The 24,193-nt window shown below is 40.0% G+C and overlaps 1 protein-coding gene across 1 annotated transcript; it reads left to right on the top strand.

Moving 5' to 3' along the window:
* Positions 1 to 15: 15 nt before the first annotated feature.
* Positions 16 to 23,658, top strand: LOC135477404 (splicing factor 3B subunit 1-like). The gene is made up of 21 exons (XM_064757477.1): positions 16 to 129; positions 2,560 to 2,759; positions 3,351 to 3,437; positions 3,585 to 3,702; positions 6,319 to 6,392; positions 6,961 to 7,342; positions 7,563 to 8,035; positions 8,928 to 9,128; positions 9,530 to 9,631; positions 10,177 to 10,443; positions 12,067 to 12,337; positions 13,324 to 13,469; positions 13,838 to 13,984; positions 14,535 to 14,660; positions 15,126 to 15,347; positions 16,285 to 16,467; positions 17,257 to 17,435; positions 19,049 to 19,234; positions 19,400 to 19,672; positions 20,307 to 20,523; positions 22,048 to 23,658. The coding sequence occupies exons 1-21, from the start codon at positions 102 to 104 to the stop codon at positions 22,204 to 22,206; spliced, it is 4,041 nt and encodes a 1,346-aa protein (XP_064613547.1). The 5' UTR covers positions 16 to 101; the 3' UTR covers positions 22,207 to 23,658.
* Positions 23,659 to 24,193: the final 535 nt, after the last annotated feature.

Here is a 24,193-nt window from a genome sequence, read left to right as displayed (position 1 = left end):
TCGATTTTAAGGTCATAAGTCTGGATAAATAACCGAAAAATTGAAGAATTTTAAATTCGTATACCGTACGTGCACTTCGTCCACGAACGAATAATGAGAAAATGGCTGCGCCAGCAAGAACGCATGAAGGTAAACGTGCTTGAATATTTTCACACTGTGCTATAACTTAAGGCTTGTACAGCAAAAATTACAGACTGAAGATCCATCTCTATACATCGCCCGTGCGCAATACATCTATGGCTTGTAATAAGAGTGCGACGCTGTGTTAAAATCACAATGTTTTTATTTTCGTCCAGGCCATGTCAGGTGTCCGGCGTATGAAATTGCGCACAGAGACAAGAATTCTTGGAAGTTTGCTTTGTATATCCTTTCTGGACAAGCGACAAGCGTTGAAAATTAAAGGAGCCAATGGATCTCATCAAAGGGTTACAAAACAATATTTGTGTCCTGTTTTGTCATGAAAACATATTGAGATTACTGTCCTGTTAAGCTGTGCACTGCTTAACTCATTTTCGTTTTGGGCGGTTGAGTCGCATACAAACAGCTCTAAATTGTAACTGCCGATGGTTACATTTCATGAAAGAGCGTTATCGCATGGCAGTCTTGTGTTATAGAATGACACCTTGTTTTTATCGACTAGTTCTGCCTGGTATTGTTTATTGTATGGCGCCCTAAGGAAGAGGAGGAAACCGGTGTAGGAGCATGGTGTATATATGCTGAAGACTGTGTGTTTTCTTTCCATACAAGGAATTAACTTTGAAAAGCACACGTGGATACGAATTAAAAATCTCTGTGTGTACTTGCATACTTGTCTTGTGGCCAGTCAGAATGTAGGTGAGAAGCCTTAGGCATTTGCTGTTAACTTTCTGTACATGCAAGAGCAAACATCTGCACGTTAATCGTGATATTCTCTCCACATTAGCCCCCAAAAATTTCCATTTCGATGAATGTGTGCACATCGTTGAGACAGAATCACCCACTGTATATTAGTCGTGGTATAGCTGCCCCACAGATTGCACATTTTTTGTATTTACCCCCCCCCCCCCCCAAAAAAAAAGTAATCATGCCCCTTTTCGATCCACACTAGCCCCTAAAAATTTTCGTTTTGATGAATGTTTGCACCTCATTGCCATATATATTAGTCATGATATAGCCTCCTGCAGACTGCGCATTTCTTTTGCATATATCCCGTGACAAATTAACCATGCCCTGTTTTCTGTCCACCATAGCCCCCCCCCCCCCCCCCAAATTTCCATTTCGATGAGTGTTTGCATGTCGTTGCGACGGAATCACCTACGATGTATTAGTTGAGATCTAGCCCACCACAAACTTCGCATTTCTTTGTATACACACCCTCAAAAATTTACCATGCGACTGCCCATTTTTCGATCCACAGTTGCCACCCAGAAAAGTCCCTTTTCCATAATGCTTACTCGGAATTAAGGCTGATAATAGCTGGAAATTATGATAAATGTTCGTTAGACAACAGAACAATCCGTGCAACATACGTCAATTGTGGTTGTCGTCAAAACTTGGTTTATAAGACTTATAATAGGCAATGTTTTCTTCACCATTTCTGCACGAGTAAAATGTGACAGCGTGAGTAAAATGGCAAATTCATAGGTATCTGTATCTGGAAAGCCCTGTAGCCAGTGTGTAGACGGCTAGGGTGCTGCCTTGTGTTTGTCACTCACCCACCTCTCAGATATTCATTGTGTAAAGCCAACTCTTCAAAGAACTACTTCAGGGTGAAGACCTGACGTCATTCCAGCATAACTGCCTTACTCAACATCATATCTGCCTGATTCATCGTCACATAAGGAATATTATCGTGTCACATCAGGAAAATTTTACGGAAACTGACGAAAGTTTTGTTTTGGAGAACTCTTCACTTTTTGGGCTTAAATAGCGTTATTCATTGTAAATATTTTTTAACCATGGTGTTAGCTCTGTTTCATAGGGTATCCTTCATATCATTTTACTGTTTCTTCCTGGTTTATCTTAGGACTGAAGTACATGTAGCTTTTTCATGAGGGGCCTCCGTGGCCGAGAGGGTAAGCACGACAGCATGGTGCAGTGACCAAGGAGCCTCTCACCTGTGTGGTCGCTGTGAGTTCAAGTCCAGCTCATGCTGGCTTTCTCTCAGGCCGTTGTTGGGAAGGTCTGCCAGCAACCTGTAAGTGGTTGTGGGTTTCCCCCGGGCTTTGCTTGGTTTCCTCCCACCATAACGCTGGTCGCCGCCGTATAAGTGAAATATTCCTGAGTAGGGCGTAAAACACAATCAGATAAATAAATAGAACTTCAATGACTCGACTTACACAAGATCAGCTCTAATCATTCACACAGCTGCAGCTATAATGTAATCATAATTTTCAAAACAATACTGCTTGATAATGTGGTCATCTGACTTCAGAAAGAATGTTTATTTGAAAGAAAAAATTTCTGCTCATCTAAATAGTTGTACTTTAGCGATACTCTTGTTACCAAAAATTTGTCATGTGTTTGTGGGTGTAGTTTTGATGCAATCCTGAACAAATAGGTGATTTGATGGTATTTCAGACATAGAAGCCGAGGTTCGAAATATCCAAGCTCGGCGAGCAGGATTGAAGGAGCAGGGAGGTCAAGGTGCTGACGGTGAAAATGGCGTGGATCGTGTTGGTCTAGGAGCAGAAGGTCACTATGACACGGACATTTATGGAGGTTCTTCCAGCAAGTTTGCCGGATATGTCACCTCAATCGCTGCCACAGAGGAGCAGGAAGTGAGTACTACTGTTTAGAAAAAAAATTTTCCTGAGTGACAGGTAACTTGTTTGGGGTATGAGAGCTGAATTGATTATACCTCACCTGAGAGGTGTAGGGGTCACACTTCTGCTCTTCTGTCTATCGCTGGTAAAGCAATTTTGTGAGGACGGTAAAAATAAAACCAAGGAACCAATGACTATTCAGATGGGATACATGTATTAGCTGATTATGAAAAGAAGATTCGACACTGGCCATCTACTTCGTGGTTTCTTGATCATTTCTTATCAAGGACCCAAAATTAGCAGCAGTTCACTATAAAACTTTGGTTGTTTAGACTGCCAGTCTCAGGTTCATAGCTACTTGTCTATAAACCTCAATTCACAATCATATCATATGTGCCAATACCATGAGAGTCTTGACTTCTACCAAACGTGCTTATCTTCTAGACCAAATGAGAACAACCCTTGAGTGAATGATAACTAAATGCTTTTACTGTGATCTCTAAGTGACATGCTTGTACATGTGAAGCATGTTACCATATCTGTAAGAAATGTTTATGTGCAAGTCAGGAAAATCACATAAAGGAGATTCTTTTTTTTCCACACCAGGACGAAGATGATTACCCCACCGCTTTACCCAAGGGATCGAAGTACACGGCCCCTTTGAACTTCCTTAATGACACAGCAAATGACAAGGTAAGAGGGGGACATTAGAGAACAGTTGGTTTACTTGTAGTTAAAAGATATGTGTAATATTTATTGTAGTGTCTATTAAACATCTCCTTTAAACCAGTGGGAGCACCAGTAACTTTTCCATTAAGGCCTTACTTTTGTGTGTTTCAGGATTATGATCCGCTGGCTGACAGACGACCTCAGAGAATCTCTGACAGAGAAGATGAGTACCGCGCTCGCCGCAGACAGATGATTATCTCCCCTGAAAGATATGATCCATTCGCTGACGGTTAGTACATTTTCTATGTCTTCACATTTTCTGTAGATTTGACGTTTAAGATTTTGTTATATATGTGAGGTGTATTTTATGGTTATTGTATGTTTTTATCACTTAGTAAATTGACTATGTAGAGAACGGTTGATCATCAAAGCTAGTTACAAAATCTGTTTAGTAGACAGAAGTTTCAGAGAAGATCTCCATCAAAATTAGCATACATCCTCATGCTCAGGGTTGTTAATTTCCTCCAGTCTCTAGCCACATGTGTCATGGTTGCCCATGGGCATGTGGGATTTTTCAGTGGTCGCCCCTGGGGCAATTGGTCATAAAAGTTGATTCCTGCTATGTTGCCCGCTACCAGACCACATGTGTCTGAATTGTTGATGACTTCTTTTAAAGGACAGGTCTAAAAATCCAGCACATCTAGGATATCATAGTATTCTCATGATAGTGGTTTGTTTCGGACAAAATGATATTAAAATCATCTCACTTACTTACAAGTTCAACAAAAAAAAATTCATTACAAATGAGTGATGCTTTGAAATGAGGAAAAACAGTGAAACAGTTCTTTGCTTTACACATGCTTTAAAATCAATTCTGACACTTTGTCTCTTATATGTTGGAGATATAGGTCGTTTGGCATGGTATATGGTGACAATTGTTAAGAGATACATACCGGTACATGCTTATTTGGCTTGGCAATAAGGTAAATTCCAAAATTCAATCCCACATGCTTGATTACTTAATAACAAATTTATGTCTTTTTTTTGCTTTGACAAAGCCAGTTTGATGTGGGACACCCTGGTTTTCACTTGCATTTTTGTATTTCAAGAGCATTTTCAGAGAAACTCCATAAACATCTGTACATCTGGATTGTGTGGTGTTTGATAATGATTCTATAAGCGTAGGGCTAATTAGTGGGATAGGTCCGAGCTTTTGTTGAATTTACCATTAAAGGGGGAACAGTGCTGCTCGTAGAGCGGTGCCATACGATGGTCAACTGGCGGAACAATACTAATGGTGTATAACTTTCCTTTCTAGCATGGACCATTCCCATCAACAAGTGAGCCAGGCCAACACGCTTTTGTAGCGTTGTTGTTGTTTCAACTGTCACTACATCGGGTAGACTATCGGCTCAAAATTGCCAGCTTAAAATGGATTGTGAAATTTATGATGTTTTTACGTTTAGAAGATTTAAAAAAAAGAAAAAAAAAAGTAATGTTTGTTTATCATTGCATAACTCTTGAATCAGTATTAGGATGGTTTTAATACAAATGATACTGAATCTCTGGTTTTGTTTTGAAGTTGTTCTGAAAGATGAGGTTGGAAAATTTTGGCTGTTTTAAACAGATGCATGCTTTGTAAAGAGAAATCAGTAACTTCAGGGTTTGTTAATGATTGTGCGTGCGTGCGTGTGTGGTGTAGGTATTAGTTAAGTGTCCAGATTTACACTGATCTACAGACTTATTTTAGGTGACGTTTGTCAGAGATGAGACGTTGCCATGACAACATGTGACCAGTGCGTACGTATAACAACAACAACCAACACTGTGCTGTCATTTTGTGAATATACGCATTGTTTCAATACACAAAAAAACACAATGGTGTCGCAGATGAATTTCTACTTGCCACTACCAGTCTCTTCATGACTGAACTTGAGACCAAAAAAAAAAAGAAAAGAATTAATCAGCAGAAATTTGCAGTAACTGCCACAGCCTGCAAAAAGCCGTCATCTTGCACTCAGTGAATGGCCCACAAAAAATGCTTCGTGTCATTTGAACATGACGAATATTTTCTTTCAGAAGTGTCGGAGAAAATTATACAATATCTTTTCTGCTTGAACCAGTGTCTGCCTTAGGTTAATGGTAATGCATAGTTCTAAAAGCTTTAAGGTGATATATGAACGTCTTTTCAATCTTGGCCTCAAACAGTAACCAAATCAAGTAAACATCTTGGTCAATCAAACATTGATCAAGCTCGGTACCAGATTTGGCTTTGGTATTGTTAACATCAACCATAATTCAGTCTACGAATATCTTTTCGTTTTGTTGCTTGAATGTGAAACAGTCGTGGTGTAGAACTTCATCTGCGAGAAAAAAAAAAGCTGATGAGGATGAAGCAGATGTTGTACACATGCACTCAGTTAGCTTAATATCTTGGTGATGGTGGGGGTGGGGGGTAGGGGGGGTGGTGGTACAGGAATAAATTAACGATTACCTGCAATTGAAAAGTGTAGAAAGTTAAAAATTGGTGAAGAACTGTTGTACCTGTATGACTGATGCTGGGCTGACTTGGAAATGTATCTGTTGAAAGCTAGTGTGCCAGTCACCAATGTTAATACTGCAGCATATGTATTCAGGTATGGGTGATTCTACATATTCAGAAAGAATATCTTTTTTTTTTTTACAAAAATTTGAATTTTTGAAGATTGTGCTGTGTACAACATCAGGAGATTCCTCGTCATACCTGCAAATGTACACGATTTTTTCTACTTAATATGCACGATATAACTCGGTGTACAAGACCAGAACAAACTGATACATCTTGATAAAACGAAGTGATTTTGTATACTCAAAGATTTTTATCCGTCACGGCTTCGTGTCGTGACCTTTTCTTTATATTTTGCAGGTGGCAAAACACCGGATCCTAAGCTGAGGACATATGGAGATATCCTTAAAGAACAGAGGGTTTCCCAAGAGCAGGTATGCAATGGGCAAAGCTCTAGTGAACTTTTGAATAGCAGAAATGTTTTTAATGAGCATCTGTCAGGCGTGGTTCTATTAGTTACATGGTGACACAGTGATAGGATACACAAATATACGGTGTCAGTAATCCTCATATTGACACCTCACCCAATATGAGGATAAGTGACACCATATATTTGCGCATCCTATCAGTGAGTCACCATGTAACGAATTTATCCGCAAAAACCCATCAATTCAGAGCAGAAGACCGATGTAAAGGTGAATCACTTCAGCGATGTGACCACTGTTGGAACCCAACAAAGGGAGATAACCAACTCAGCAGACTTTGGACGCCAAATGAAAAGCGCAGTGTTTTGTCTGATACGGGATAATACCAAGAACCTATGGCCAATGCTAATTTTTTTTTTTCTCATCACATATACCGATGCCGGCTTTCATGGGGAAAAAAAAGAAGGATTTTAAGTACAGTTTTCGGTGTTGTCTATGTGGACAGCTTTGTGTAATGTTGTCTTTGGCTCTTTGTAGTTCTTGTTTTCTCATTTATGTGTGTTTGCTTTTTGAACAGAAATCTCTGCAGCAGCAGATGGTAGAGAAAGCAAAATCGGGTGATCTGCATACAGTAAACTCAGCCGCAGGAGATGCTTCTGCCAAACAAGCATCCAAACGCCGACGATGGGACCAGCTCGCCGATGACCAGCCTGCCAAGAAGAAAACATCAAGTTGGGATGTTGCCGAGTCTGCTACCCCCTCAAACACAAGGTGGGATGAAACCCCAGGGAAAGCGAAAGGTTCGGAGACGCCAGGCGCTACACCAGGGGCCAGTACACGGATGTGGGATGCTACCCCTGGCCATGCGACACCAGGCGCCGTCACACCTGGTCGTGATACGCAGGTCACACCCAGTGCCCGTAGAAACCGGTGGGACGAAACGCCAAAAACAGAGAGAGGTGAGAAAATTATACTGTGAGAACTATAACTTGTACAGAGAGGTATGTGACAAGCACTTTTCAAACAAGTCAGGTGTGCACTCTCTAAGAATGAGCTTTTTGGCATCTAATGTGCTAGAGAGTACAAGAAAATTTTAATTTATAATTTTGAAAGGCTGTTAAAGAGCATGTAATAGCCTGGAATCGTTAGAATGTTAATGATGTTGTATGTATTTTCCAGAAACTCCTGCACATGCCACACCCGGTCACAGTACTCCTGGGGGAGGCGGCTGGGCAGAAACACCGAAAACTGACCGTGGGGGTGACCTGATACAAGACACGCCCACCGCAGGTGCAAGCAAGCGGCGATCCAGATGGGATGAGACCCCAGGCCAGGCAACTCCTGGAGGCTTAACTCCGAGTGCCATGACCCCAAGTGCCATGACCCCCAGTATGACCCCTGGAAGTATGACCCCGAGCGGAATGACTCCCGGAGGGCTAACACCAGGTGGGTCCACGCCCAGTGGGATGACACCTAGTGGAGTGACACCTACTGGACAGAAAGCCATGGCAATGGCGACTCCTACTCCTGGTCACCTGATGTCCATGACACCGGAACAGTTGCAGGCATTCACCTGGCAGAGAGAGATTGATGAGAGAAACAGGCCACTGTCAGACGAGGAACTAGACTCCCTCTTCCCAACAGGCTATAAGGTTTCTTTAGACTTTATTTGTGAGATAGATATTGCCATGTATGCAAGTTTAAAAGTGATATTTTACCAACTATTTATGCAAGATAGGTGACAACAATTTTATTTTGTGTTTTACCGGCAAAGGAAAGACTGAAAAACCCAAGAATGGAATTAAAATAAAATTGAAAATCTGTCTTTTTATTTTTGCCAGTCTTCATGATTTTCCATTTTTTATGAACCTTCCAATTTTGTAAATATATGTCTTCAACGGGAAAGAAACATTTCCCACAGATCAGATGATGCTTCAGTTTTATTGTTATTTTTGCACCCTCCGACGACATTGAAAAAAGATTCATCCTGCCTGTAAAACGAAAATTTAAATTGGTGTGGCCTGATCTTACTTTACACTGCTACAAAATCTGATTGGCTGACAGTGGAGATAGGATTTCATAAGTTAAAGTCTATTGCCTTTGTATTTGGGAATCCAGTGTGCTATACATAAAATTTAGCCTAGGTGTAACCTAGACTAGCCTTTCTCTCACACCAGCCAGTTGGTGACGATCCTGTATCCCTTTAAATGTTAAGAATTAATACTCTTTGATAGATCCCACTGCAGATTAAAACAATTCTTGGAAAAAACAAAAGTAAACAAACAACAAATATGGTGCATGCCATGTCATTGCACTATTCATTTATAAAGGAGACTGTTAGCACATTTTGTGAACAGGTTTGAGGAAGTAGTCATGAAGTTTTCGTACCTGGGCAGTGCTGTCTGTAAAAGTTTCTGGTAAATTTAATGTGTTTGTGTATTGTTGTATCTTGAATTTTAGTTCATTGAAGATACATATTTTAGTGCATGTTCAATTCTGAAGTCAGTCCGACATCCATTACATTGTCACGTTTGTATTTACTAGGTCTTACAACCCCCGGCAGGCTATGTCCCTATAAGAACCCCAGGGCGTAAACTGATTGCCACACCTACCCCTATGGCAGGCACGCCCATGGGCTTTCGTATGCAGACCCCAGACAACAAAGTACAGATGGTGGACATGCAGCCCAAGGGGAACCTACCCATGATGAAACCCGATGATATGCAGTACTTTGATAAACTACTGGTGAGATATTCAGTGACAGTCTTAAAATGCATGTTTTCTTATTTTACAGGTTAAGATGTTAACCTTTTTTCCACACAGTTTGTGGTATTTTTTTTTTATGTCAGTCAAGACCATCAATAAGTCAAAAACTTTCTATATATAAACATTCACAGCTTTTGGGTTTTTAAAATTTAAAACTATTTAAATTTAAAAATGTTTACGTTTAAAAGTATGTAAAATAAAAAGTACTCAAGATTTAATACATTGTCAAAGTGTAATGTAAATACCATTCAAATAAACAAAAAGAAAACCGGAAAAAGAAAATGATCAACTAGGGGGTTGTATACTGTAAAACACCCAAGTTTCCAAGTTGTTAGTTTCTCTTTTCTAACAGTTGTGTGTTTTTTGCCCCATCCACGCAGGTTGATGTGGATGAGGAGTCATTGTCTGCAGAAGAACAGAAAGAGAGAAAGATCATGAAGCTGCTGCTAAAAATTAAGAATGGAACACCACCGATGAGAAAGGTAAAAGCGTCATTATTTGGGTGTCATGAGAAGTTTCTAGTTCAGTTTTCATGGGAGTAATGTATTTCACCTAAAGTTTGGTCTGTAATAATGTACTTAAAATTGATGCCAAAACTGCAGTTGTTCTTATAAGAAATTAATCAAGCCTCACAGAAAACTTTTCCTAGTTAGTTATTTCCTAGAAATGTTAGTTCCAAAAATGCTCATTTTTGCCTGTTTCATTACTAGTTATCTACTTTGTATCTACTTGGTGAAGTATGGCTTGTCAGATTTTCTAACCTTTTTCAACTAATTGGTTGACCTTCCAAGCAACGCCCATGGAAGTAGTTCTGATATTTATGGACGTTAAGTGAGGCTCACACTTGGACCATTCTATGAATTGGTTCTTCCATCTTGTAATGTTATGTATATATCCGGTTTGATGAGTGGCAGTAAAAAAATCTCATGGAGGACTGTGCATATCTGGTACGGGATGAAAATAGAAACCAATTTTATGCTTTAAGAAAGTGAGATAACATGTTTTTTGTATTTTTTTTCAACTTCAGGCTGCACTGCGACAGATCACGGACAAAGCTCGGGAATTCGGGGCTGGTCCACTCTTCAACCAGATCCTACCCTTGCTTATGTCCCCTACCCTGGAGGACCAGGAGCGCCATCTGTTGGTGAAGGTTATTGATCGTATCCTGTACAAGCTGGATGACTTGGTGCGTCCGTACGTCCACAAAATCCTGGTTGTTATTGAACCTCTGCTGATTGACGAGGATTACTATGCCAGAGTGGAAGGCCGAGAAATCATCTCCAATTTGGCTAAGGTATGTATATGGGAAGGTAGTAAGAGTGTTGTAGGGCCTCTGTGGCGGAGGTGGTTAGTACTCCAGGATGGCTCAGTGACCAAGGAGCCTCCTACCAATGCCATCACTCTGAGTTCAAGTCCAGCACATGTTGGCTTCTCCGTCTGTCAGCAACCTGTGTGTGGTCGTGGGTTTCCCCTCTCTGCCTGGTTTCCTCCCATCATAATGCTGGCTGCTGTCTTATAAGTGAAATATTCTTGAGTACGGCCAGGAGCTCATAGAAGTAGTCTCAATAAATGGTTATATTTATTCAATTTGAGGTTGTTTTTGGGAAGAAATATTTAAAATTTTGCATTTCAATTTGAATGTATTCAAAGTTTCGCACAGCAACCTGTTTCAGTTACAAGTTATCTCTGTACATAATCTGCATAACTCTGCAGTTGATTAGATTTAAGAAGGTAATTTTTGGAAGGGGAGTGGCACATGACTTCAAACATGACACATAGTAAGCTTCTTTGGTCTCTACCAAATCAGTCCTCACAAATAATTTGACCAAATTCGGCTTCTGATCGTTCTGTTTTTGACATTAGCGTAGCGCGAGTGACTGTATATGAGGGCACACGTTCTGACTGGTTTTCCTTCCCCTGATGTTAGGTGGTGCTGATATCTTCAGCTTGTTTTAAGGCAAGCACTTAGTTTGCCTCCAGGTTTCGTTTTCGGGAGTCTGAAGTTTGATAAAAGGCTTAAAGCAGCGAAATAAAAACGTTATCAGCCAGATATAAACATTTACCAGGGACATCGATTCGCTAATAAAGCATGTTTTTTGTTCAAAGACTGAACACCTAGTTGGGTGCCAGAAAAGACTTCAGGCCGTTGAGATCCAACCATATTCGTTGTGGACGAATTGACAATTCATTGATACATAAAGTAGCAGTGTATTACTTCTCTGAATCTCTTTTTAAAGATCATTATAGTTAATACCCCCATGTGGTAATTTCGTGACCATTCTGTGATGTCAAGGCCAGGCCTAATTACTTATGTCGTGAGTTCCAGTGAGTCTAGACTGGTGTTATAAGCTTTCTGGTCAGGTCTTCATTAGACCAGTATCGTGAAATACATGTAACGATAACTTCTCAGTGTGGGCAAATTGTCAGTTTGCAGTACCAACGAGGCGGCCAGCTTGAGTTTATATAAAGGCAATGGTAATTACTTTAATCAGTGAAGGATAGTTAGGTACCAAAATATTCAATTTTATTATCTCAAAGAATTAGTCAAAACAAAACAAAAAATCAATTTCATCCAGAAAGTGATGGTCGGTATGTGGAAAAATGACTTGTATGAACTCCTGACAGCGTAAAACACCAATCAAATAAATAAATAAATGAAACAGGAGATAGGGATATAGGAGAGGTTGAATTTATCACGAATCTTTTAATTAGACAGCGTAGAAGAAAGTGAAAATATCCCAAACTGTTGTCTGAATTAATACTTATAATATTCGTTTGCTCTTGAATGACTTGTCAGATTTCTTAATCCTTTTCAATGCTGTTAACATCAGTAGTCATATCATAACAGTGGCAAACATTGGTTAGTGCTAATGCGTGTAATGTTACATGAAGATCGTTGTTTTTTGTTTTCGTGCAGGCTGCTGGTCTAGCTACCATGATCTCCACAATGAGGCCTGATATTGACAACATGGACGAGTATGTGCGTAACACGACCGCCCGAGCGTTTGCTGTAGTCGCCTCGGCCCTAGGAATCCCCTCCCTCCTGCCCTTCCTAAAGGCTGTGTGTCGCAGTAAGAAATCATGGCAGGCTCGTCACACTGGGATCAAGATTGTGCAGCAGATCGCCATTCTCATGGGCTGTGCCATTCTGCCACATCTGAGAAACCTGGTAGAGATTATCGAACATGGTAGGTCGTTTACTGAGTTGTCTGCCCTTGTGGTTTAATAAGTTGCCTAAATTTTCACACCTATGGAAATTACTGTTAATCTGTGAGTATTGAGTACTGTGCATATGGTGAGTAGCTCTGATCAGTGTTGGTTAAATCTACACAAATAACTTAATGTTCTTTTGTATTTAAAGAGTATAAATGTGATTGGTTGTGAACTGTGTGACTCTTTGACTAATGATTGAAATCCATGTGTTCTAATGATAACACATGCATTTCCATCATCACTGGTTTTGATTGGAAACAAAGGCTGTACAAGTATGGTTATGGAGTCAGCAGCCTTGAAGCAGTGGTTGAAATTATTCAATATAAACGTCATTTGGTATCTCTTAAAGCGTTTTACGTCAGTATCGGGTGTATCCGACGTGTGCCTGGATAACAGCCTGAACCCTTCTCCCCATACTCAGCCTCTTGATACTCTGAAGGAGAAGATGCTGCCATTGTAAGGCAGATTCCAGTTAGGCCAGATTATGGACAGGAGGATCCCTTGCTTGAACACAATGACTGTCTGGCCCAGTTAGAAGCTGCCTTGCACATACTCAATAATTTGTTGGCCAAGCTATCTAAAGGGTTCTCTGGTACTTCCTCTTGAGATGTGGAGATTGTCAGGTGTCGTGAGTTTCCCCTGGGCTCTGCCTGGTTTCCTCACATCGTGATGTTGGCTGCCGTTGTATAAATGAAATATTCTTGAGTACAGCATAAAACACCAATCAAATAAATAAATACCAAATTCTGCTCTGTTTCCTCCTGCACTGTGAAAAAATCAAAGTTATCATTTTGGCATTATTTCCTTTTTTTTTGAATTAATTGGACAAAGGCACTGTTTCATGATTTTACCACTGAAGTGAAAATAGAGGAAGCAGTGCACATTAGGATTTTCCAAGCGTACTTTCTCCACCATTCACTGTTGTGAATTCCTATAACTGTTTGTATGTGTCGGGTTGTAGGACTTGTAGATGAACAGCAGAAGGTGCGTACAATCACAGCTCTGGCCCTGGCTGCTCTGGCCGAGGCGGCCACGCCCTACGGGATTGAGTCCTTTGACAGCGTCCTCAAACCCCTCTGGAAGGGTATTCGTCAACATAGAGGAAAAGTAAGTCTGTATACACAGTCATAAGACCCCAAAAAAAACAATGAGTGTTTTTACTGAAAGAAGTAACTTAGTAAAATATGTAGTGTATGTAGGTATATCTTGTGCACATGAAAGATTATTTCAAGATTTAAACTAGTGCCTGATTTAAGGTTTTTACTGATTGTTTATTACAAATATTTGTTTATCACAAATGTTTGTTTATTACAAATGTTAATCACAACTGTTCGTTACATATGTTTGTTTATTTTAAATATTTGTTTATTACCAAAGTGTCTTGTTGATGACAACCAAACATCATGTTTTCCAGTTTTTTCTTCTATGTTTTCAGTACTTTTAGCGTATTACTAAACACCATATTTCTTCTTCAGGGTTTGGCAGCTTTCTTGAAAGCGATTGGTTACCTGATCCCACTGATGGATGCAGAATATGCTAATTACTACACCCGTGAGGTCATGCTGATCCTGATCCGAGAGTTCCAGTCCCCTGATGAAGAGATGAAGAAAATTGTACTCAAGGTGAGTCAGATTAGCCTGGTTTCTGAGTCGGATCAGCCTGGTTTCTGAGTCAGATCAAATCAGTCAGGTTTCTGAGTCAGATCAGTCTGGTTTTTGAGTCAGATCAGTCTGGTTTCTGTGTCAGATCGGCCTGGTTTCTGAGTCAGATCAGTCTGGTTTCTGAGTCTGATCAGATCAGCCTGGTTTCTGAGTCAGATTAGTCTGGCTTATGAGTCAGATTAGATCAGCCTGGTTTCTGAGTCAGATTAGTCTGGCTCATGAGCCAGGTCAGTCAGGTTTCTGAGTCAGATCAGTCTGGCTTCTGAGTGAGATCAGTCATTTAGAATCGCGAACATGGAAGAAGAAACATTCGCTCCAGTTTCTGAAGTTCCAGTCTCATGATGAGAAGACACAGAAAATTGTGAAGAAAATATTACTCAGCTAGTGGTTCTTAAGTGAAATATTGATATGTATAGGATCAGGATATTTACAAACATATAAAGGAATCCTCCAGATAATTCTAACGAGGAGGTTATGAGCAGTGAATCAATACTACTGTCTCTGTCTGCAGGTAGTGAAGCAGTGTTGTGCCACAGATGGTGTAGAGCCTCAGTACATTAAAGACGAGATCCTGCCTCCGTTCTTCAAACACTTCTGGAACCAGAGGATGGCCCTGGACAGAAGGAACTACAGACAGGTGCGTAGTTTGTACAATTACTCGAAATCACGTCCGATTTCAGTCAAAATAGTGCATTTTTAGACAGGTATGACATACTCCTATAGTACTTTTTCCAGTAGGATATCCTCCTACCTTCTAAACTCACTTTAAAATTCTCCCCTTAAAGATGAATAGAATTCTCGTCTCTTGTGGCCATCCCAGTTTAAGGAGACCTATATCAGAAGTATCTCAATGCACCTTTTGGCAAAAACATGGTGATGTTGGCACAAACATATTTCTGAATGGCAGCTCCTGCTTGTATATCCGCAATAAACGCAAGATACTTGAGTCACGTTACTGTTAAGGTGACATAGTTCCTCTGATCTCCGTTTGGTTTCATGAGCCTGACCTCAGTTGCGATAAATAAAATTTTGATGAATGCTGACATTCTTAGATATAATGAAAGCAGTGCCATACCATAAAACATGTATAACTGTTCAACAGCTTGTGGACACGACTGTGGAGATCGGCAACAAGGTGGGTGCGGCCGAGATTATTGGGCGTGTGGTGGACGACCTAAAGGATGAGGCTGAACAGTACAGGAAGATGGTGATGGAGACGATAGAGAAGATCCTGGGTAACCTGGGTGCTGCTGATGTGGACTCGCGGCTAGAGGAACAGCTGATCGACGGCATATTGTACGCTTTCCAGGAACAGACCACAGAGGTCAGTCTGTTCGGAAAGGATCTAGTGCATAGAGAGTTTTTATTGTGCACCATCACCATTTCGAAATGTTTACATTCCAGTGATGTTGTAGTGAATGTTTATGTAAAGGTATATGCTGTAACAGCTAAGCCTTCCTAAAAAAAGTTTTTGTAGGGCATAACCGAACTCTAACAGAAATAAATGTGTCCGTGGGAAATTTTTTTGTGCTTGCTAATGAAAAAGATAGGTATTTTTAAACAAATTAATGTGGAGAGAAAATTAATCAAACAAAAATAACCTGATCAGAATCCCAATATATACTTCATAATGGGGAGGGGAGGGCAGGGTACGACCATCAAACATATCTTTAATGATGTATTGCCTACTCATTACACCTTGTGTGTTATTGGATGTGGTGATATATGTAAACGTATATTCTCAAACAGCTAAACCGTGCACCTTCTACCATGTAGAATGTGATGTGTGTTAATGTATATACCCAAACAGCTAATCAGTGCACCTTGTATCATCTAGAATGTGATGATGTGTGTTAATGTATATACCCAAACAGCTAATCAGTGCACCTTGTATCATCTAGAATGTGATGTGTGTTAATGTATATACCCAAACAGCTAATCAGTGCACCTTGTATCATCTAGAATGTGATGTGTGTTAATGTATATACCCAAACAGCTAATCAGTACACCTTGTATCATCTAGAATGTGATGATGTATGTTAATGTATATACCCAAACAGCTAATCAGTGCACCTTGTATCATCTAGAATGTGATGATGTGTGTTAATGTATATACCCAAACAGCTAATCAGTGCACCTTGTATCATCTAGAATGTGATGATGTGTGTTAATGTATATACCCAAACAGCTAATCAGTGCACTTTGTATCATCTAGAATGTGATGTTGTCCGTTACTGATGATAGCTTCTACTGTTTTGCAGGATGTGGTGATGTTGAATGGGTTTGGTACAGTGGTGAACGCTCTTGGGAAGCGCGTCAAGCCGTACCTCCCTCAGATCTGTGGTACCATCCTCTGGCGTCTCAACAATAAGTCTGCAAAAGTGCGTCAGCAGGCAGCTGATCTGATCTCCAGGATAGCTATCGTGATGAAGACCTGCCAAGAGGTAAGTTAAACGTGCATGGTCGTGGATCCAGGTGTTGTGTAGTTCCTGTGTTGTTGAGAACTAATCTACTTAAATTCTCCAACCTTTATTTCACATGTTTGCAAGGTGTTTATTTAAGCATATTCTGAAGGCATTATTCTGTGTAGACTGATTAAATTATAGCTCAAAAAATTGGCCAATCCAACCATGTAGCTTTGTCTCCAAAATCAAATTAAGAAATTCAGTGGTAGCAATTCAGTGGTAGCAATTATTGGATTGTATTCTCTTGTGTAGTCTTGCATTAAGTTCCTTCTGATGAATTTCCTTCCACCGATATGACATCTCACATGCTAAGTTTCTCAGTTACTTGAGCCAAGGTTTACTCTGAGCTCTTTGATTTGCACCAGCCGTGATCTACTAACTGCCAGTGTATAAGTGAAAAAGTTTTGAGAATGTCATAAAGCAACAATAATAAAAGGAATGTGATTTACACGTACATCGGATGAAGAGTAAACCCTTTCGTATATTTTTCAGATCCTTCTATTTCTTCATACATTTGATGAAAATTTCAGATAATTCCTATATTTCTAGAAAAAAGAAATTTTCATTTGACAGTGTCTTAATAGTTGGAGAATAGAGCATTTAAGATGGAGCATTTAATGAGCATTTGTATTGATACATATAATTGTGCTAGGTAAAGTAGTAACCCTTTACCTGCGAATCTACCTGCTTAAATTTTCCCTCAGAAATATCAATCTGCTATCTTTATACAGCCCTCTAACCTTCTCTCCTTACTGATTCCCCTCTCAGGAGAAGCTGATGGGTCACTTGGGTGTGGTACTGTATGAGTACCTAGGAGAGGAGTACCCGGAGGTACTGGGCAGCATCCTAGGTGCCCTTAAGGGTATCGTCAATGTGATCGGCATGACCAAGATGACGCCTCCCATCAAAGATCTGCTCCCACGCCTGACACCAATTCTCAAAAACAGGTCAGTCTCCGAAGTGTTCGTCTACAATCTGTTCATTGGATTCGGTGTTAAATACATAATATTTTTCTTGATTGAAGGTAAATTGTTCCTTTTGTAACAACATTGTTTTTCCTCGAGGCGTTCACACACGAAGCAATGTAGAGAGACTTCAGTATCGTATCTCACACACAACATTGTTTGCTATGTTTTGGCTTTACATTGCCTAACAAATAAAATTAAAATACCCTAAATGACCTAAAATGTCACAAAATGTTATTTTTGGTACTGAAATTTTCCAGTAGAATATCATACCATGTTCCGGACAATCCTCAAAATAAGTTTCTAAACTCAGCAGAACTCTCAGAATCAGTGAAAATGGGCAGGTTAGTCGTTGACGAAATTTATAGTAATTTAGGATAAATATCCAATGCATGATAATAATGAGATCTAGAGAATAAAGACAAATAGGATTGCCAGCACATAAGACAGCGTTGAAAGCATGTAGTGTTTTAAGGGAAATCTGAGAGGAGTGCATCAAATAATGGCACACACATTAGCTTATTTGCACCCTGTTATGTTAACGATTGCTTTTCTCATTTTGAATTTGAGCAAATTAGTGAATGACAGGCTTTGTTAGGGGTGATTTGCAGACTGACTTTGTTAGGGGTGATTTGCAAACTGGCTTTAGTTGCAAACGGGTTTTGTTAGGGGTGAGTTGCAAACTGGCTTTGTTAGGGGTGATTTCAAACGGGTTTGTTAGGGGTGAGTTGCAAACTGGCTTTGTTAGGGGTGAGTTGCAAACTGGCTATGTTAGGGGTGATTTGCAAGCTGGCTTTGTTAGGGGTGAGTTTGCAGTCTGACTTTGTTAGGGGTGAGTTGCAAACTGGCTTTAGTTGCAAATGGGATTTGTTAGGGGTGAGTTGCAAACTGGCGTTGTTAGGGGTGAGTTGCAAACTGGCTTTGTTAGGGGTGATTTGCAAGCTGGCTTTGTTAGGGGTGAGTTTGCAATCTGGCTTTGTTAGTGGTGAGTTGCAAACAGGCTTTGTTAGGGGTGAGTTGCAAACTGGCTTTGTTAGGGGTGATTTGCCAGCTGGCTTTGTTAAGGGTGACTTGCAAACTGGCTTTGTTAGGGGTGATTTGCAAACTGGCTTGAAAGTATTATTAATATGTATCATTATGATCCATCAACGACATGTATAACTATGCTGTGTCATAGGGGTCAGCCGTTAAAGAATTTTTGTGCATATGAATCCTTACTTCTGTCTTGCAAAAAAAAAAAATGATTTATTTAAGAAACACCTGAATACTCAAAATTAGGTACTGTATTTGCATCGTTTTGCTCTTAAATTAAAAAACATTTCATGTCACCTTTAAGCAAGTTTCAAGTGACACATTTTGCTTGAGTCTGATTGATTTATCCATTTTTTTGTGAATTTTAAATAATTTCTTTTCCCAAAACTTCACTATAGACATCAAAGGTATCATTTTAAGGCCCTTATGTGTTTCTGACAGGGCTTTTTCACAGGCCAAATTAAGATCTAATAACTAGCATAGTATTTTCATGGTAAAGAGAAAGTATGTGAATTTGGATTTTAATGCGTCTGTTGTTTTTAGTCATATCTATTTTCTTCCAGACACGAAAAGGTGCAAGAGAACTGCATTGATCTTGTTGGTCGAATAGCCGACAGAGGGGCGGAGTTTGTGTCGGCACGAGAATGGATGCGAATCTGTTTTGAGCTGCTGGAGTTGCTGAAAGCCCACAAGAAGGCCATTCGGAGAGCTACAGTCAATACATTTGGATACATTGCCAAAGCTATTGGGTAAGTTCACACTTAAAGAAACATTTCTTGGGTACTGGGTAAATCATCGATCAGGTGAATAAATAATATGGCTTTTGATGAGTCATTTCATAACTTAATTGCAAATGTAAGGACATTTCTTAATTACAGAATTACATAAATAAAGTTATGTCTGTTTGATTGTAGTCCTCATGACGTGCTGGCCACCCTGTTGAACAATCTGAAGGTGCAGGAGAGACAGAACCGAGTGTGCACGACGGTTGCTATAGCGATCGTCGCTGAGACCTGCTCTCCGTTCACAGTGCTGCCCGGCCTGATGAACGAGTACAGAGTACCCGAGTTGAACGTTCAGAATGGTGTGCTGAAGTCTCTGTCGTTCATGTTTGAGTACATCGGGGAGATGGGAAAAGATTACATCTACGCTGTGACACCTCTTCTGGAGGATGCGTTAATGGATAGGTGAGTGTCGGTGTGAGTTCAAGCCCAGTCTCGTCCTCCATCACTTTACGTGGGGTCAGCGGAGACTCAAGGCTGACTAGTCCTTGGCCCAGTCTCAATTTACGTAGGTAAATTTGTCAGTAACTTGCCAAAGGTGGGTGGTTTGCCCAAATCATTTTTTGCAGCGATAAAATTGACCTGTAATGTGCAAGTGACAAATTCTTGAGTATGATATTCATACTGACTGCAATCATTTAAGTCATATTGTTATGTTTGTATTTGTGATTTAAAGACCCTTTCAGTATGAGTGTCGCCTGGTACCAAATATGTTAGGGGGTCAACTGAGACTCGAGGCTGACTAGTTCTTGGCCCAGTCTCACTCAAGTCCTCCCTAGTTGCTAGCATTGAAGTCTCTACAATGAGTACCTTGAATAATCAATTCTGTACTTGTTAGCTGCAAGGAGTAGCTCTAATAATCGCTCTGTGTTTTTCTGTTGATCGCTCCTTCGATCAGATTTTTAACATGAGCTATGCTTACACATGGGCATGTCACTTAATGAGGTACCGGGGTGCACAAAACATCAACTTTTTGCAGTATGTTGCACCTGTTGCACATTAGCACTTGTTCATCCCTTTTCCCTGTTGAATTTTCCAGAGACCTGGTCCATCGTCAGACTGGCATGACGGCCATCCAGCACATGGCCCTGGGGGTGTTTGGGTTTGGCTGCGAAGATGCCCTCACTCACTTGCTGAACCATGTCTGGCCTAACATCTTTGAGACGTCACCCCACGTGGTACAGGCCTTCATGGGCAGTATAGAGGGTATCAGAGTGGGCACCGGCCCCCACAAGATTTTACAGTATACATTACAGGTAATGATTTACACAGCATTCCATACCCACTTTACCTAATTACTCTTAATACCAGAGTTCAAGGTACCTGGCAAAGGTGGTGGAAAAACCAACCACAGACCTGACCTTGTATGGAGCATTGTGAGGTACCTGGCAAAGGTGGGTGGTTTCCTCCACCTGGTCTGGAGCATTGTCAGGTACCTGTAAAAGGTGGACGGTTTCCTCCACCTTGTCTGGAGCATTGTCAGGTACCTGGCGAAGATGGGTGGTGTCCTACCAATAAACCTGAAACCGGCCCTGATAGCAAAGTTGGGAGGGCGTCCACTTCGGGAGACAGTAGATCCCGGGTCAATCCTTGGTTTAGTCACGTCTAAGAAAAGGAAGTTGTAACTTCCTTGCTTGGCATGAAGAGGATAGTCCAGTGACTGGTTGACTTGTATCAGTATAATGGCTCGAAAGGACAGCTTACATGCCTTCGGTAAATCATCTCAGTGAAGCAGCACTAGATAAAAGAGCGGTGGAAATCCGTCCTGCAACAAGGAAGCACATTACATGCACTCTGAGGACTCCTTTGTCATCATAGGACTGAAAAGTACGACGTTAAACCCCAAGCACTCACTCACTTATAAACCTGAAAGGGTGGTATTCCCCCTTCAGTTTTGAGTCTTTTGATAAAGTGTAATTCATGATGTCCATAGTAAAATTCCTGTGTTGTATCAGTCTCAGAGATTTTCGATAAGTAAGCCAGGAGAACGAAAATACGTGCGAAAACTTGCATGTTGTGGGCAAAAGTCAGGTGAAATACATTCGCCGACAGCTAAGCGGTCTTGTGAACAATTTTCATCTGACTCTGTGTCGTATATGAGGGGTAATTCCATGATATCTTGTTTTGACATTTTACACACGAAGCGATCGTTTTCGCGCACTAGACATGCGCACCCCTGATTGACTTTTCTGACCTATTAGGGCACATCATCTCGCACATAATATGTTGATTTCTTGTCATTTTTAAAAGCATTTTCCCAAAATTATTGACACACAAAGAGGTCGGTCAAGTATACCATCCTTAGACTGGATTTTCGTGCTACTGTAGGTCTGTGCATTCTAACTGTTATGCTGGAGCATGTTGGGTCAAAAGTGCTGCATGCACTATCCCCGCATGCATTAGGACATAGGGCTCGGACACACACATACTAAAAATAGAAACTTTGACCAGATGCAGGAATGGGACTTGTCCGTGATGTAGCGGACACACGAGTTTGGTCAGTGTGCAAATTGGTTTGTTTGGTGCTTAGACTATTTATTGCTGTCAGCATATCAGACTGAAAAGGCTTTTCTTTATTTCACTTTTTGTATGTCTGAGGATTTTGTTAACTTTTCTGGGGGAATGGGTCAGTTTACCGAAGTTAGAAATTCTTGAACGGCATTAAACACAAATTCATCCATCTTCTGTGAACAAGACCATGACTAAACTATACCTTGAAGCTGTCACCATTAGCAAATATTATTCCCGTTTACAATATAGCACGGTTGTTGTTGTTTCAGGGTTTGTTTCACCCGGCAAGGAAAGTGCGAGATGTTTACTGGAAGGTTTACAACACAGTGTATATAGGCGCCCAGGACGGCATGATTCCCAGCTATCCCAGAATCCTCAACGATGTCAAGAACCAGTATGTCCGATACGAGCTTGATTATGTACTGTGATGAAATTACAGCTTTTACCGCAGATCTTTTCTGTATTATCACTGTTACTTGAAAAGTGGCCATTTTCCAAAAGCCTCTTGAGATCTTCACATTTTGTGTGCATGTTTTATCTATGTAAAGGCTCAACAGGAAGCGAAAACACTTTTAGGTTGTTCTTGTGTTAGGTATATGAGACGTACCAAAGAACAAAAAAAAAAACCCCCAAAATCTGTCTTGGTTAGCTTTAGATTACTGGGATACAAGCAAGTAAGATGAACTTTGGTTCACATTTGTGGGATATCTTTCTGGTTAAAATTCAGTGGACATTTGAAAGTATCATTCTGCTTGTCACCATTCAGGAAAAGAACCTTTTGCATAGTTGATGTTCAAATAAAAAAAGAGGACATATTAAAATTATTGATTTTTTAAACATCTTATTTACTTGTCATGTTCGTTTAGATTCAAGGTTTGTAGACATTTTGTAGTCCTCTTAAATCTTGTACCAACTCATCAAAACATTGTGGGGTGTGCTTTTAAATTCTCCCAGATTCACCAGATTTGAAGCTTAAACAATTCAAATGTGAGTTAGTTTGAGCTGTTCACACAAATATATGTTCACACAAACCTGTTCAGTTTCTAGTAGCTCTGTATTTAGGAATGTCCTTTGTCCTTAAAGGACATTACGTTGAATGATCACATTTTTAAATTGGATATTCTCAGCGTGGAAATCTTTTCATCTACAGTCATTTTACTTGCTGTAAAATAAACATTTTCACTCCAGATGGGATGTTGGTTGTCAAAAAAAAAAAAATAAATAAACCTACACTTAAGTTTAATGTTTTTGAAATTAATTGATCATGCTTGTTGAAATTCATAGTAAGTTTTAAAATTTTGTATGTAAATTTGGGCTTGGTGTACCCCCTAAGGCCGACAGTGGTCCTCACAACACTGAGTGTGAAATATTTCTGAATGACCGTTGCACTAAAAACAATAAATGCTTGGCTGCTTTAGTTTGAACATTTAGATGAATTTCCATTAAGTGATGTGTCAGTTTTGTAAATAAGCTGTACATGTAACAAATAATTTTATGGCTTCAAACATTTAGTGGTGTCTCAGAATGGCTTGACTGGTGAAAACTAATATGATACAGCTTAGTGCTTAATTCATTATGCGATCAACCTTTAATTTTTGTTTCATGATACATCAAACTTTAATATAAAATTTAATTACATTTGAAAAGGGTTGTTACATGAACTCTTATATTGGCCTCACATTTGTTTTCATATCGTACGCACCTTGTAAAGAGAGTTCGAACGTCCTTCCTGAAAGCCATGTTCTTCTTGTCAATCAGGCTTGGAGAGGGGAGATAACTCTTTCTGTTAGTATTGTTCAAAGCAGCTGTACATTGAAGTGTAACTCTTACAAGTCCTTTGTAATGTTCAATATTTGTAAATAAATGTCACTTAAATCTAATCAGTTCTCTGTTTTGTTTTTGTTATAAATTAATTGAAATTTTGACTTGTAGCTGGACATATATGCAGCTGGACATATATGTAGTGGGACATGTAGTGGGACATATATGCAGCTGGACATATATGCAGATGGACATATATGTAGCTGGACATATATGAAGATGGAAATATATGTAGCGGGACATATATGTAGTGGGACATATGTAGCGGGACATATATGCAGATGGACATATATGTAGTGGGACATATGTAGCAGGACATATATGCAGATGGACATATATGTAGTGGGACATATGTAGCGGGACATATATGCAGATGGACATATATGTAGTGGGACATATGTAGCGGGACATATATGCAGCTGGACATATATGCAGATGGATGTAGTAATTAATCTAAGTGTTCCTTCCTCACAATCCTGTAGTGAGTCTCAAGTCTGGTTATGGTTTGCTTGTGGAATGCTTCCAGAAAACTTTATTTTTAGATCCGACTTACAGAATTTCACAAGCCTGTTACAAGCTTGCTGACACAATCAT

Source organism: Liolophura sinensis, chromosome 11, assembly GCF_032854445.1.
Source record: "Liolophura sinensis isolate JHLJ2023 chromosome 11, CUHK_Ljap_v2, whole genome shotgun sequence".
In the NCBI taxonomy this organism is placed as follows: Eukaryota; Metazoa; Mollusca; class Polyplacophora; order Chitonida; family Chitonidae; genus Liolophura; species Liolophura sinensis.
This window is presented reverse-complemented; position numbering and strand designations above follow the sequence as displayed.

What these genes read in the sequence shown, in the direction of transcription:
- LOC135477404 (XM_064757477.1), top strand. Translation starts at nt 102, where the DNA reads ATGGCTGCGCCAGCAAGAACGCATGAAG. An exon ending in TCATCTCCAATTTGGCTAAG is followed by an intron (nt 10,444 to 12,066) that starts GTATGTATATGG and finishes GTTTTCGTGCAG; the next exon opens with GCTGCTGGTCTAGCTACCAT. An exon ending in TGAAGAAAATTGTACTCAAG is followed by an intron (nt 13,985 to 14,534) that starts GTGAGTCAGATT and finishes CTCTGTCTGCAG; the next exon opens with GTAGTGAAGCAGTGTTGTGC.